General features: G+C 39.9%; 1 protein-coding gene across 1 annotated transcript in view; it reads left to right on the top strand.

The window, feature by feature from the left end:
- LOC149457019 (sulfotransferase 1B1-like) overlaps positions 1-11867 on the top strand; it is a 67104-nt gene extending 55237 nt beyond the window's left edge. Inside the window, exon 8 of the mRNA XM_089684176.1 lies at positions 11415-11867. Coding sequence (XP_089540302.1) covers positions 11415-11527 — 113 coding nt within the window. The 3' untranslated portion in view covers positions 11528-11867. The remainder of the gene's footprint in view (positions 1-11414) is intronic.
- The last annotated feature ends 5211 nt before the right edge of the window (positions 11868-17078 follow it).

Below are 17078 nucleotides of genomic sequence, written 5' to 3'. Positions count from 1 at the left end.
GGCTGGCTGGCTGCTGATTGGCTGATGCGATCACATGTCGTTGAGGAATGCATTATGGGGCAGCGCGCCTTGTCTGCGCGCCTTCCCCGACATCCCCGCTCCGTCGCCGCACATGTCAGCCGCCATTTTCGGAAAAATTTCGATTCGCGCGTCCGAATTAGGCTGTTTTTCGGATTCGGCACGAATCGAAATTTTTCCGATATTCGACTCGAATTCCACTTCGGATGCTTCGATTCGCTCATCTCTAAGTGTGATGATATTGGATGTGTTGCTGACAGCTGTCCTGCCCTTAAAAAACACACACCTGTTTTGGGTTTAGTGGTTTCAAGAAGCACTGTCTGATGTGAACCATGCTTTGCAGAAAAGAGCTCTCAGAAGACCTGCGATCAAGAATTGTTGACTTGCATGAAGATGGAAAGGGTTACAAAAGTATCTCCAAAAGCCTTGATGTTCATGTGTCCACGGTAAGACAGACTGTCTACAAATGGAGAAAGTTTAGCACTGTTGCTACTCTCCCTAGGCGTGGTCGTCCTGTAAAAATGACTGCAAGAGCACAGCGCAGAATGCTGCATGAGGTAAAGAAGAATCCCAGAGTGTCAGCTAAAGACCTACAGAAATCTCTGGCACATGCTAACATTTTTGTTGACACATCTACAATAAGGAAAACATTAAACAAGAATGGAGTACATGGGAGGACACCACGGAGGAAGCCATTGCTGTCCAAAAAGAAGATTGCAGCACATTTGAAGTTTGCAAAAGAGCACCTGGATGTTCCACAGCACTACTGGCAAAATATACTGTGGACAGATGAAACCAAGATTGAGTTGTTTGGGAAGAACACACAACACTATGTGTGGAGAAAAAAAGGCTCAGCACACCAACATCAAAACCTCATCCCCACTGTGAAACATGGCGGAGGGAGCATCATGGTTTGGGGCTGCTTTGCTGCTTCAGGGCCGGATGGGTTGTTGTCATTGATGGGAAAATGAATTCCAGAGTTTATCAAGACATTTTGCAGGAAAACGTACGACCATCTGTCCGCCAACTGAAGCTCCGCAGAGGATGGGTGATGCAACAGGACAATGACCCAAAACATACAAGTAATTCAACAAAACAATGGCTGCAACAGCACAGAATACGCCTTCTGGAGTGGCCCAGTCAGAGTCCTGACCTCAATCCGATTGAAATGCTGTGGCATGACCTTAAGAGAGCGATTCACATCAGACATCCCAAGAATATTGCTACACTGAAACAGTTTTGTGAAGAGGAGTGGTCCAAAATGACTCCAGATCGTTGTGCAGGTCTGATCTGCAACTACAGGAAATGTTTGGTTGAGGTTATTGCTGCCAAAGGAGGGTCAACCAGTTATTAAGTCCACAGGTTCACATGCTTTTTCCTCCATGCAGTGTGAATGTTTACATGTTATGTGCAATTAAACCATGGCAACATCTAATGTTTGTGTAGTATTATGTTCAGCAGACTGTGTTCTTCTATTGTTGTGACTTACATGACATTCAGAGCACATTTTATGCCCAATTCATGCAAAACTCCACGTAATCCCAAGGGGTTCACATACTTTTTCTTGCAACTGTATATACTGATCAATTCATAGACCAGCATAAGTGCTATTGCTCTGGGAGCGATGGATATTCCAGTTCCGGATATAGGGTGCAATATTCTGCAGTATTGAATCCCTTAGGATGAAAAACGCCACTCTGTGTTAACGATTGATTCCAGATAATCATGAAACAACTCTCCACAACCTCTCTCTCCTAGATGGATATACGGTTCTCCATAGGCATTGGGACCATGTTCAAAGGCAAAGAAAAAGGAATGATAGTGCAGCGTGTTTTTAAAACCAAACACAATTTAATATAATAACACACTTACAAACAAGGTGTCTAAACCGACACCAGCATCACAGGCATAGGTATAAAATCACTTGCACCGCTCACCGCGGATCATCTCCGACCGACACAGGAGAGGTGTCCCAACGTCTGCATTCAGCTGGCCACGCCCTACGCGTTTCGTCACCACGACGTCCTCACGGGGCGGTCTGAATGCACACGTCAGATCAGCCCTAGATATACTGCTCGCACTCTGCATCGCGGCTTTGACTTAACCACTCACAGCAGTGTGGAATAAACCACACTTCACTTAATAGTGGCAAAATTAACAAAGTATTCAGTATATAACTGTACACTCTGCTAACTATAAATATTATGGTATATGAGTAAGTCTTCCTTAAATTATACAAAACATACTATAATAAGTAACATATATTTATACAACGGCACAAAAACAATTAAAGGGCCATACTCATATTAAAGAACTACTCTACTTCAACCACATCTTAATATAAAATAATACATCAACTTAATACAAAAACAATATAATGTCTATTAGGGAAACCTCATTAATCTCAAAAACTACTAAAAATACTCGACTCCAACAATATTAAATCAGTCTAAAAAACATAAACTAAAAATTCAACTAAAAAAATCTAATCCATTTACCACCAAAATCTTTATATTAGGGGTAAACTAATTCATAATGACTGCCAAAAATGACCTTGGTCTTTATATCCCAAATAAAAACCTAGGACATCGAACCAGAAAATTTGTCTACATCTTTATATAAAAAAACAAATTCTAAATTTGACACAAATACTATAAAAACCAAGGAAGTCAAATATGATATATAAAACTCATATTTCCCAAAAATTTTAAACCAAAATCTAAAAATTTGTCAAAAAGCAATTTAAGTCGATATCTATATTCAAACCATTTGGTTTTAGGGAATTTAATTCATATATCCAATAGGTCTCCCTTTTGGATATTTCCTTAATCATATCTATACCTCTCCAATGTTTTTTTATCTTTTCAGTCCCATAAAGGTTGCTAATTTTGGGTCACTATTATGTTTTAATTTAAAATGTCTGGACACACGGGGGTTTATTTACTAAAGCTGGAGAGTCCAAAATCAGTCTCTCTTCTGCATAGAAACCAATCAGCTTCCAGGTTTCATTGCCAAAGCTTCATTGAACAAGCTGAGGTTAGAAGCTGATTGGTTTCTATGCAGAAGGGAGTCTGATTTTGGACTCTCCAGCTTTAGTAAATAAACCCCACTATGTTTATCATAACCTTTTCTGATATTATTTAAGTGCTCACCAATCCTAGTTTTTAATTGTCTCCCTGTTCTTCCCACATATTGGAGGTGGCACGGGCACTCCAAAACATACACCACATGTGACGAATTTCAAGAAATAAAAGAATCGATTTTATATTCTTTATTTGTTATAGTAGAAAGAAACTTCTTTCTTTTCTTTATATTTGAAGGTTTATTGGTAAGCTGACATGCTTTGCATTTATTGCAATGAAAAAAACCATGAAAATCAGAGAAAAGGTTTATCTCTTTTGGTGGGTCTAATACATTATCAACTATTTTTGTTCTCAACGATCTATTTTTCCTATAGATGAAATTCAGCTTGTGTGGAATAATTCTTTTTAAATGTTTCATCTCTAAGTAATATTGGCCAATATTTTTTAACAATTCCCTCTATATTCTTATATTGATTATTAAAGTTGGTAATAAAGGATATATCCGTTCTTTCATTTTTCATCTTTCTATTAGATAAAAGACTCTCTCTATCTCTTCTATCAATAACTTCTCTTTCAGCCACCAAAAAGGATCTCCTATAACCCTTGTCAACAAATCTGTCCATCAATAATTCAGTTTGATCAAAAAAATCACCCTGTAAACTGCAATTTCTTTTTATTCTTGTAAATTGACTTCTAGGGGTATTGAACAACCATCTTGGATGGTGTCCACTAGATATCGGGATATAACTGTCTGTTTTTATCAATGTCTTTAAAAAAGACTTAGTAAAAATATGGCCTCCATATTTATATAATGTCAAATCTAAAAAATTCACATTTTCAAACCCACTCATTACCGTAAATCTTAAACCATATTGATTATCATTGATGCTATTTGAAAATCTATTAAGATCTTCTATTGAACCTCTCCAAATCATTACGATATCATCTATATAGCTCCTGTATAGGACCATTGCTGGCCATTTGTCAAAAATGCACTCTTCCTCCCATTTGTCCATTACAATATTAGCTACACTAGGGGCATATTTGGCTCCCATCGCAACACCCCTGCAATGCTGAAAAAAGGTATTATTATACCAGAAAAAATTATTTGACATAGCGAACTCTAATAATTCAACAAAAAACCTTCTCTGAACCCTTTTAATCTTAGATTTATGTTTCAGTGCCCATTTGACTGCCCTAATTCCATCATCTTGATTAATATTAGTATACAAGGATTCGACATCTATTGTGACCAAAAAACAATCTTCAATACTTTCTATAGTTCTTAAAATATTAATTAATTCCCCACTATCCCTTAAAAAAGAACGATTATTTCTTACTATTGGTTGTAAAAATGAATCTATATATTCATATAGATATTTTAAAAATAAAGGAAACGAATTTTTGGAAGTTTTTAAAAAAAATGGCTGAGACTGATATTAAAAATATGGATTTAAAGAGTAAATATCATACCTCTCATGATGTAATACAGGGTATTAAAGAATTAGAAAAAAGGAAGGATATTGTTATTAGAGGGGCTGATAAGGGAGGCAGTATTGTGATCTTAAATAAGAAAGATTATGAAAGAGAGATGGATAGGTTATTGTATATGAAAGATACATATAAAATTTTGACATCGAATCCCACTAGAAAATTAAAAAATTGTTTGAAATATTTGATTAATAGAGGCAAAGATTTGGGAGTTTTGAATGAGAAAGAGGCAAGATATTTATATATCAAAAATCCAAAAATTCCCACGATATGTTATTTGCCCAAGTTACATAAGGATAAAAAGAATCCCCCGGGGAGACTGATTGTGAGTGGGATCGATTCTATTTTTGGAATTAAAATTTACTCTTTAAATCCATATTTTTAATATCAGTCTCAGCCATTTTTTTTAAAAACTTCCAAAAATTTGTTTCCTTTATTTTTAAAATATCTATATGAATATATAGATTCATTTTTACAACCAATAGTAAGAAATAATCGTTCTTTTTTAAGGGATAGTGGGGAATTAATTAATATTTTAAGAACTATAGAAGGTATTGAAGATTGTTTTTTGGTCACAATAGATGTTGAATTCTTGTATACTAATATTAATCAAGATGATGGAATTAGGGCAGTCAAATGGGCACTAAAACATAAATCTAAGATTAAAAGGGTTCAGAGAAGGTTTTTTGTTGAATTATTAGAGTTCGCTATGTCGAATAATTTTTTCTGGTATAATAATACCTTTTTTCAGCAATGCAGGGGTGTTGTGATGGGAGCCAAATATGCCCCTAGTGTAGCTAATATTGTAATGGACAAATGGGAGGAAGAGTGCATTTTTGACAAATGGCCAGCAATGGTCCTATACAGGAGCTATATAGATGATATCGTAATGATTTGGAGAGGTTCAATAGAAGATCTTAATAGATTTTCACATGTCATCAATGAAAATCAATATGGTTTAAGATTTACGGTAATGAGTGGGTTTGAAAGTGTGAATTTTTTAGATTTGACATTATATAAATATGGAGGCCATATTTTTACTAAGTCTTTTTTTAAAGACATAGATAAAAACAGTTATATCCCGATATCTAGTGGACACCATCCAAGATGGTTCTTCAATACCCCTAGAAGTCAATTTACAAGAATAAAAAGAAATTGCAGTTTACAGAGTGATTTTTTTGATCAAACTGCATTATTGATAGACAGATTTGTTGACAAGGGTTATAGGAGATCCTTTTTGGTGGCTGAAAGAGAAGTTATTGATAGAAGAGATAGAGAGAGTCTTTTATCTAATAGAAAGATGAAAAATGAAAGAACGGATATATCCTTTATTACCAACTTTAATAATCAATATAAGAATATAGAGGGAATTGTTAAAAAATATTGGCCAATATTACTTAGAGATGAAACATTAAAAAGAATTATTCCACACAAGCCGAATTTCATCTATAGGAAAAATAGATCGTTGAGAACAAAAATAGTTGATAATGTACTAGTCCCACCAAAAGAGATAAACCTTTTCTCTGATTTTCATGGTTTTTTTCATTGCAATAAATGCAAAGCATGTCAGCTTACCAATAAACCTTCAAATATAAAGAAAAGAAAGAAGTTTCTTTCTACTATAACAAATAAAGAATATAAAATCGATTATTTTATTTCTTGTAATTCATCACGTGGTGTATGTTTTGGAGTGCCCGTGCCACCTCCAATATGTGGGAAGAACAGGGAGACAATTAAAAACTAGGATTGGTGAGCACTTAAATAATATCAGAAAAGGTTATGATAAACATAGTGTGTCCAGACATTTTAAATTAAAACATAATAGTGACCCAAAATTAGCAACCTTTTATGGGATTGAAAAGATAAAAAAACATTGGAGAGGTGTAGATATGATTAAGGAAATATCCAAAAGGGAGACCGATGGGATATATGAATTAAATTCCCTAAAACCAAATGGTTTGAATATAGATATCGACTTAAATTGCTTTTTGACGAATTGTTAGATTTTGGTTTAAAATATTTGGGAAATATGAGTTTTATATATCATATTTGACTTCCTTGGTTTTTATAGTATTTATGTCAAATTTAGAATTTGTTTTTTTATATAAAGATGTAGATGAATTTTCTGGTTCGATGTCCTAGGTTTTTATTTGGGATATAAAGACCAAGGTCATTTTTGGCAGTCATTATGAATTAGTTTACCCCTAATATAAAGATTTTGGTGGTAAATGGATTAGATTTTTTTAGTTGAATTTTTAGTTTATGTTTTTTAGACTGATTTAATATTGTTGGAGTCGAGTATTTTTAGTATTTTTTGAGATTAATGAGGTTTCCCTAATAGACATTATATTGTTTTTGTATTAAGTTGATGTATTATTTTATATTAAGATGTGGTTGAAGTAGAGTAGTTCTTTAATATGAGTATGGCCCTTTAATTGTTTTTGTGCCGTTGTATAAATATATTTGTTACTTATTATAGTATGTTTTGTATAATTTAAGGAAGACTTACTCATATACCATAATATTTATAGTTAGCAGAGTGTACAGTTATATACTGAATACTTTGTTAATTTTGCCACTATTAAGTGAAGTGTGGTTTATTCCACACTGCTGTGAGTGGTTAAGTCAAAGCCGCGATGCAGAGTGCGAGCAGTATATCTAGGGCTGATCTGACGTCTGCATTCAGACCGCCCCGTGAGGACGTTGTGGTGACGAAACGCGTAGGGCGTGGCCAGCTGAATGCAGACGTTGGGACACCTCTCCTGTGTCGGTCGGAGATGATCCACGGTGAGCGGTGCAAGTGATTTTATACCTATGCCCGTGATGCTGGTGTCGGTTTAGACACCTTGTTTGTAAGTGTGTTATTATATTAAATTGTGTTTGGTTTTAAAAACACGCTGCACTATCATTCCTTTTTCTTTGCCTTTGAACATGGTCCCAATGCCTATGGAGAACCGTATATCCATCTAGGAGAGAGAGGTTGTGGAGAGTTGTTTCATGATTATCTGGAATCAATCGTTAACACAGAGTGGCGTTTTTCATCCTAAGGGATTCAATACTGCAGAATATTGCACCCTATATCCGGAACTGGAATATCCATCGCTCCCAGAGCAATAGCGCCTATGCTGGTCTATGAATCGATCAGCATATAGCTCTGGTGAGTCACCCAACTTTAATTGGTGGTGGATTGCACATGGTGGTTTCAAATTTATATTGTGGGACTTTGGACTTTCACATATTGATTATTTGAACACTTTATGATTTATTTAATTATTTATTTGTGAAATGCTTTGTTTGATCTTACACTGATTCATGCACAGTTTATTGAAGTTTTTTTGTTTTCAGCGCATTCCTATAGTTAAATTCAAACCTAAACAACACTTTCAATTGTATCCAGTTAGGCGGGTCCTCACACTACATAGTTGAAGGTAAATCTAAAGGAATTTGGGCAGAATTTGGACAGAAAATTGTATAGTGTATGGCCAGCCTTATGCTTTAATACCCATATGGAAGAAAAATATATTTGAAATATATTTAAAAAATATTCTTCCCAAATATATTGACATATACTACAATTTTGGCCATATTCAATATATTTCAATAAATAAATAAATAAAAAAAAAAATATATATATATATATATATATATACAGTTGCAAGAAAAAGTATGTGAACCCCTTGGGATTACGTGAAGTTTTGCATGAATTGGGCATAAAATGTGCTCTGAACGTCATCTAAGTCACAACAATGGAAGAACACAGTCTGCTGAACATAATACTACACAAACATTAGATGTTGCCATGGTTTAATTGCACATAACATGTAAACATTCACAGTGCAGGAAGGAAAAAGTATGTGAACCTTTGGACTTAATAACTGGTTGACCCTCCTTTGGCAGCAATAACCTCAACCAAACGTTTCCTGTAGTTGCAGATCAGACCTGCACAACGATCTGGAGTCATTTTGGACCACTCCTCTTCACAAAACTGTTTCAGTGTAGCAATATTCTTGGGATGTCTGGTGTGAATCGCTCTCTTAAGGTCATGGCACAGCATTTCAATTGGGTTGAGGTCAGGACTCTGACTGGGCCACTCCAGAAGGCATATTCTGTGCTGTTGCAGCCATTGTTTTGTTGAATTACTTGTATGCTTTGGGTCATTGTCCTGTTGCATTACCCATCCTCTGCGGAGCTTCAGTTGGCAGACAGATGGTCGTACGTTTTCCTGCAAAATGTCTTGATAAACTCTGGAATTAGTTTTCACATCAATGACAACAATCCGTCCAGGCCCTGAGGCAGCAAAGCAGCCCCAAACCATGATGCTCCCTCCGCCATGTTTCACAGTGGGGATGAGGTTTTGATGTTGGTGTGCTGTGCCTTTTTTTCTCCACACATAGTGTTGTGTGTTCTTCCCAAACAACTCAATCTTGGTTTCATCTGTCCACAGTATATTTTGCTAGTAGTGCTATGGAACATCCAGGTGCTCTTTTGCAAACTTCAAACGTGCTGCAATATTCTTTTTGGACAGCAATGGCTTCCTCCGTGGTGTCCTCCCATGTACTCCATTCTTGTTTAATGTTTTCCTTATTGTAGATGTGGCAACACAAATGTTAGCATGTGCCAGAGATTTCTGTAGGTCTTTAGCTGACACTCTGGGATTCTTCGTTACCTCATGCAGCATTCTGCGCTGTGCTCTTGCAGTCATTTTTACAGGACGACACGCCTAGGGAGAGTAGCAACAGTGCTAAACTTTCTCCATTTGTAGACAGTCTGTCTTACCGTGGACACATGAACATCAAGGCTTTTGGAGATTCTTTTGTAACCCTTTCCAGCTTCATGCAAGTCAACAATTCTTGATCGTAGGTCTTCTGAGAGCTCTTTTCTGCGAGGCATGGTTCACATCAGACAGTGCTTCTTGAAACCAGTAAACCCAAAACAGGTGTGTGTTTTTTAAGGGCAGGACAGCTGTCAGCAACACATCCAATATCATCACACTGATTGGAGTCAAGGTTGGCTCACTCCTGGCTCCAATTAGCTCTGGGAGAAGTCATTAAGCTAGGGCCTCACATACTTTTTCCTCCCTGCACTGTGAATGTTTACATGTTATGTGCAATTAAACCATGGCAACATCTAATGTTTGTGTAGTATTATGTTCAGCAGACTGTGTTCTTCTATTGTTGTGACTTAGATGACGTTCAGAGCACATTTTATGCCCAATTCATGCAAAACTCCACGTAATCCCAAGGGGTTCACATACTTTTTCTTGCAACTGTATATATATACACTGTATGTTGAAATGCGTTTATATTACAAAATATATATAAATATTTTAAAAAATACATTTCAAATATACTGTATGTCTTTAAAATACAAATCTACATTTTTGGAATACATTTACAAATATATATATATATATATTTCGACATGCAGTATATATAAATATATACTGCATGTTAAAATGTGTTCTTTATATATTACAAAATCTATGAAAAATATTTTTAAAAATATATTTTTTTAAAATATATCCTTCAGATTTGTTTTCCTTTTGTATTTCAATAATTTTTATTAGTTTATAAACATTTAAAAAAATAAACAGGAGCAACAAGACACGCCCTCAGGCTGGTGATTGTGGTGTCATGGTGTGGTGGGTCCATACTGCCTTGTATCAATGGTCCAGGTTGGTGGTGTCATGGTGTGGGGGATCCATCCTGCCTTGTATCAATGGTTCAGGCTGGAGGTGCTGGTGTCATGGTGTGGTGGATCCATCCTGCCTTCTATCAATGGTTCAGGCTGGTGGTGGTGGTGTCATGGTGTGGGGGATCCATCCTGCCTTGTATCAACGGTTCAGGCTGGTAGTGTCATGGTGTGGTGGATCCATCCTGCCATGTATCAATGGTTCAGGCTGGTGGTGGTGGTGTCATGGTGTGGGGGATCCATCCTCCCTTGTATCAATGGTTCAGGCTGGAGGTGCTGGTGTCATGGTGTGGTGGATCCATCCTGCCTTCTATCAATGGTTCAGGCTGGTGGTGGTGGTGGTGTCATGGTGTGGGGGATCCATCCTGCCTTGTATCAACGGTTCAGGCTGGTGGTGTCATGGTGTGGTGGATCCATCCTGCCTTGTATCAATGGTTCAGGCTGGTGGTGGTGGTGTCATGGTGTGGTGGTTCCATCCTGCCTTGTATCAATGGTTCAGGCTGGTGGTGGTGTTGTCATGGTGTGGTGGTTCCATCCTGCCTTGTATCAATGGTTCAGGCTGGTGGTGGTGGTGTCATGGTGTGGAGGATCCATCCTGCCTTGTATCAATGGTTCAGGCTGGTGGTGGTGGTGTCATGGTGTGGTGGATCCATCGTGCCTTGTATCAACGGTTCAGGCTGGTGGTGTCATGGTGTCAAGGAACAAGGTGTACCTAATAAAGTGCCCGATGAGTGTAGGCTTATGTTCAATGGAAGGTCACCAAAGTATTTATATGTAAAAAAGAAGAGATTTAGAAGTTGATGTTTTTCAAAATTGGTTTATGTTCAATGGAATATCACCAAAGTATTTGTATATAAGAGATTTAGTATTCCACTTTATCCAACACTCTGGGTAGCATAGGAAGACCTCCTTGATGTTACTGCAATAATTCCTATTTCCTATTTCTCTGCAAGGATCATTATATAATTCTCGGGATGATCTTACTGTCTTTCCATTTTAATGTAGTATTGAATGAAAATTAGAAGACTAGGCCTACTATTCACTGTCTACGCACCACTTCCCAGAATTTTCCATTTTCAAAATTCAAGTGCCGTGTTCTTGTTACAAGTTTTCTGTCCATTTTTAATTTAGGTGAGGTTGCAGACTGGATGAATTATTTCACCGAATCCCAAAATAAAATGTTCGACGTGGAATATGAGAAGAGAATGAAAGGCACAGACCTGAAATTCCGCACCAACATCTGAAGAAGAATGACTGAAGTCTAGATAGGATACAGAAAACGAATCTCATGTAAACACACTCGAACAATTAGGCCTGGCCTAGAGCTCTGCAAGGGACACACCATCTTGTGAGGACTGATGGATTACCCAATCATTTTGTGGGTTTGGACCAAGAAGTCATGAATGGCATTTCTCAGGGGTTGGGTGGTGGGTACAAGGGGGGCCTTGGATTGGTTTGGGTCTGAGAAGAGAGCTGGTGTTTGTAAACCTGTACAGAGAGGCCTACATTGTGTTGGTATATATAGACATAGTAACACTGCCCTATATATGTCTAATAAAATGATCCCAACAGACCATCGAAAAATGCGTGTTTGGTACATCCTGCTGCACACAGATAGCTGATCCACAGACATGTTCTACCTCTCAGCCAAAGATATACAGTATACTGTATGTAGCATGTACAGTATATACACTCTTTCCTTATAATAAAAAAAAAGTTCACCTTTGCTGAAAAGTAAGGTCTCCATGCTTCAGATATCTACCACATGGTATCCCATGCTGCAAGACTGAAGTTCTGCACTTGGATGCCAAGCCAACCACCAGCCCCTACAGGTCACCAGTTTAAAGTTAACCATAAATAGTAATCTGCCACCCCTCTCTGCCTATCCCTCCACTGGCCCCCATTCAGTGTCCTCCATCCCTCTCTGCCAATCCCTCCACTGACCTCCACTCAGTGTCCTCCATCCCTCTCTGCCAATCCTTCCACTGGCCCCCATTCAGTGTCCTCCATCCCTCTCTGCCAATCCCTCCACTGGCCCCCATTCAGTGTCCTCCACCCTCTCTGCCAACCCCAGGGATTGCCCGAGGGCCCAGGGTCAGTAGGGGGCCCCATGAGATGCCCCTGGTACCTTTTTCATAGGCTTTTTTGAGTTTGGGCGAGGACACAGGGGCCCCATGATCCCCTATTGCCCGGGGGCCCCATGAGTTGTCAGTCCGCCCCTGCCCTAGACTGTTTATTGAGCAAGAGTGATAGCCTGTTGCTGTGTTGCACCTTGCACTGATTTGGGGAACAACCAGTGAAAATATACTGCGGCTCCTTCAGGGGTAGTGCTGTAAAAACTATTGCAGCCAACGTATTTAAAGATTGGCGAGCTGCAATATATTACATTTTTATTCTTGGGTTTAGATACACTTTCAATGATCAACTCATTTCCTTTTCATGTGATGGGGAGCAAATATGTTCCTTTGGCCACTTTTGCTGAAAACTTGCTTATTACACATTTAAAACAAGTGAATAATATCTGACATCTCAATATATAAATATGAACCCCTTAATGGTTCTACTCAGGGGCATCTCTAGGCAGGTGCGGGTGACACCTACCACACGGGGTGACACCGCACCCACGCCACAAAAAGGTAAGTTGTAAAGCAAGCCGACAATCCCCGCAGGATGGATCGGATCTGCGGATTGGGGAGCATAATGGATCGGACTCCGATCCATTATGCTCAATCCGCAGATCCGATCTATTCTGCAGGGATCGTCAGCATGCAACCTATACGGGGTGACACCGGACCCGCTGCATGAAAAGGTAAGTTGTAAAGCAAGCCGGCTTTTGCTGAAAACTTGCTTATTACACATTTAAAACAAGTGAATAATATCTGACATCTCAATATATAAATATGAACCCCTTAATGGTTCTACTCAGTAGCATCCCTAGGCAGGTGCAGGGGGTGTGGCACCGGGTGACACCTACCACACGGGGTGACACCGGACCCGCTCCACGAAAAGGTAAGTTGTAAAGCAAGCCGACGATCCCCGCAGGATGGATCGGATCTGCGGATTGGGGAGGATAATGCATCGGAGTCCAATCCATTAGGCTCAATCCGCAGATCTGATCCATTCTGCGGGGATCGTCAGAGGGGGTGTCATCAAGTGTTATCACGCCGGGTGACACCAACCCTAAGGACACCCCTGGTTCTACTAATGCTGTGTTAGGGTTCTGTATTCCTTTACAACTTCGTAAGTGTTCACAGTGTGTCTAGTATATGAATTCCACTCTTCTGCCCCTTTGAAATATTATATTAGAAAAATGATAATATAAAATGAATACGTTGGTCCCAGGGGAGGTCTGACAACTCATGGGGCCCCCCGGGGCAATAAGAGATAATTGGGCCCCCTGTGTCTCCGCCTACACTAAAGCCAAAGCCACACCCACACAACACCCCACCTACATATTGCAGCTCAGCTGCATATAAAGAGCATTAAAAATCTTTTTAAAAAAATAATAAAACAACGTCGTGGGGTCCCCCCTCCATCCATACCAAGCCCTTTGTGTTGGGTTTTGAGGGAAACCCCCATGCCAAAATGAAGAAAAAATGGCGTGGGGTCCCCCCCAAGGTCCATACCAGACCCTTATCTGAGCATGCAGCCCGGCAGGTCAGGAAAGGGGGGAGACGAGAGAGCACTCCCCCCCCCCTCCTGAACCATACCAGGCCACATGCCCTCAACATGGGGGGGTTCCATGTTGCAAGGCTAAGTTCACACTGATGCTGTGCGGAATTTGCACCGGTTTCTGTGCTAATTCCGCACCGCCTCACAATCGCACCCCGAATCGCTGCGGGGGTGCGATTGTGCACCCCGAATCGCACCCCGAAATCGGTTTGCAAAACGCGGTGCGATGTGCAGAATCGGATCGCATGGGTGGGAATACCTAATGCAGTGTTTCTCAACTCCAGTCCTCATGGACCCCCAACAGGTCATGTTTTCAGGATTTCCATTATTTTGCACAGGTGATTTGATCAGTTTCACTGCCTTAGTAATTACCACAGCTGTTTCATCTGAGGGAAATCCTGAAAACATGACCTGTTGGGGGTCCATGAGGACTGCAGTTGAGAAACACTGACCTAATCCAATCCGATTCTAGTGCGGACCAAAAAAAGGTTCCTGCGCATTTTTGGTGCGGATGAGCTGCGATTTGAGCCATAGCAAAAATCGCACAGAATTCGCATGTGATTTGCACAGGAATGTGGTGCGGTTCCTGTGCGAATCACATGCGATGTGCTGCACTGCAGAAGTGTGAACTCAGGATCCGAGGCAATGCACATACAATGGAATCTGGACACTGAAGGGTTAATGCACAAACTCTAATGATGGGAGGATTATAGTTCAGGGAGGATTATAGTTCAGGGTGGAGGGGGGAGAAGCCACACATAGGTAGAAGAAGAGAGGCTGAACCATGGAGCAGGGGCAGCAGGTGAGGGGGAGCAGGCAGAGGAGACCAGAGATGAATATTTATTTATTATTTTTATTTATTTCAGGTACTTATATATTGCTGTCACTGCAGCACTTTACATATATATTGTACATTCACATCAGTCTCTAACCCTCAAGGGGCGTACAATCTAAGGTCCCTAACTCGCATTCATACATACACATACTAGGGCCAATTTAGACAGGAGCCAATTCACCTACCAGCATGTCTTTGGAGTGTGGGAGGAAACTGGAGTACCCAGAGGAAGCCCACGCAGGCACAGGGAGAACATGCAAACTCCAGGCAGGTATACATGGTACAGGACCAGGGAGCAGGAGAGGGATTCCATATAATTTAGTATCTGATCACTAAAGATCAATGTACATACCATGCAGTCCGGTCATTGATGGCAATCCACCTACACTGCAGTCTGGACATTGGGAGGTTAATGCACATACAATACCTTCTGGACATTGAAGGGTTAATGCATGTGGAATCTGGTTGTTACATACTCAGGAGTTTTCTCAATGAATGAAATGCATCCTCTGATTGGATGAGGTGGGGTGGTGATGTACGCTCTCCATCTCATCCAATCAAGGAACACCTTCTATTCAAGGCGCTTTGTGAATGATGCCCATGCCTGTGCTCACTATGCAGCAGCATAGCCACTTGGCATGGGGCTTGGAAGAGAGCAAGGATCATTGGAGCAACAACTGCAGTGGTTCCTCTGCCACAGAGATTGGCCAGGTATGGGATATGTATACTTACATTGGTCCAGGATGGAGCAATGTAACTAACTCTGCAAAAAAAAAAAAGGGAAAAGAAAACCACGCAAACAAAACAAACATACCTGGAGATCAGTTTCATTGCACATACATTGGAGTCTGGTCAATAAAGAGTGAACTGTGTCGGGACACTGAGAGGTCAAAGCACATACAGTACAATTAAATCTGGCCATTGAGTGGTTAATGCACATACCATGGAGACTGAAATTTAAGGGGTTAAAGAACAAACAATTCAATCTGGTCATTGAGATGAAAATCAAATACAATCTGGTGATTGTGGGGTTAAAGCACATTCAGTGTTATAGAATCTGGTCATTGAGGAGCTAACACGCATTGTCAGGAGTTTGGTCATGGATGGGGGTTACAGCACATAGAATCTGGTCATTGAAGGGGTAACACACATTATAAGGAGTTTGGTCTGGGGGGGTTAAAGCACATATTCTAGAATCCGGTCGGGCTAACACACATTATCAGGAATTTGGTCATGGAGGAGGGGGGGGGGGTTAAGCACATAGTATAGAAGCTGGTCATTAAAGGGTTAACATGCATTATCAGGAGTTTGGTCATGGATGGGGTTTAAGCACATATTATAGAATCTGGTCATTGAAGGATTAACACACATTATCAGGAGTTTGGTCATGGGGGGGGGGTATTCTTGGCCTTATATGCACTTGAATTGAGGAGTTGACACACATACACTGGAGTGTGGTTGTTGAGGGGTTAATGCTGAGAAGAATGAATCAACATGAAGGCAGCAGTTGTTACAATGTATTTTATTATTTATTTTTCTTGCTATAGCAGGGGGATATGGGAATTACACTGAAACAAATGTAATCCCGGGAGGCTCATTATTTAGCAGACTGTAATTAACCAAAAAGCAATAACAATACACAGAGACTGAAAAACAGCGTGTAGGAAAGTTAACCAAAGAGAGAGAATGTTGATAAAACTGGCAAGGGAAGCAAAGTTTTATCATATCTTATGAAGCCTGGCATTAAGAGGCAATGTACATCCAGTGGAGTCTGGTCATTGAGGGGTTAATGCACATACAGTGGAGTCTGGCCATTGAGGGGTTAATGCACATACAGTGGAGTCTGTGTATTGAAGGGTTAATGTACATACAATGCAGTCTGGTCATTGAAGGGTTATTGCACATACAGTGGAGTCTGGTTATTGAAGGGTAATGTATATATAATGCAGTCTGGTCATTGAAGGGTTATTGCACATACAGTGGTGTCTGGGTATTGAAGGGTTAATGTACATACAATGCAGTCTGGTCATTGAAGGGTTATTGCACATACAGTGGAGTCTGGGTATTGAAGGGTAATGTACATTGGAGTCTGGCCATTGAGGGGTTAATGCTAATGCAGTGGAGTCTGGCCATTGAGGGGTTAATGCACATACAGTGGAGTCTGGCCATTGAGCGGTTGATGCACATACAGTGGAGTCTGGCCATTGAGAGGTTGATGCACATACAGTGGAGTCTGGCCATTGAGGGGTAATGCACATACAGTGGAGTCTGGCCATTGAGGGGTTAAT

The sequence above is a fragment of the Staurois parvus genome, unplaced genomic scaffold (assembly GCF_062004578.1).
Source record: "Staurois parvus isolate SC_StPar_1 unplaced genomic scaffold, SC_StPar_1.0 ptg000338l, whole genome shotgun sequence".
NCBI lineage: Eukaryota > Metazoa > Chordata > Amphibia > Anura > Ranidae > Staurois > Staurois parvus.
The sequence above is the reverse complement of the archived record's forward strand: the minus strand, read 5'-3'. Positions and strand labels throughout refer to the sequence as shown.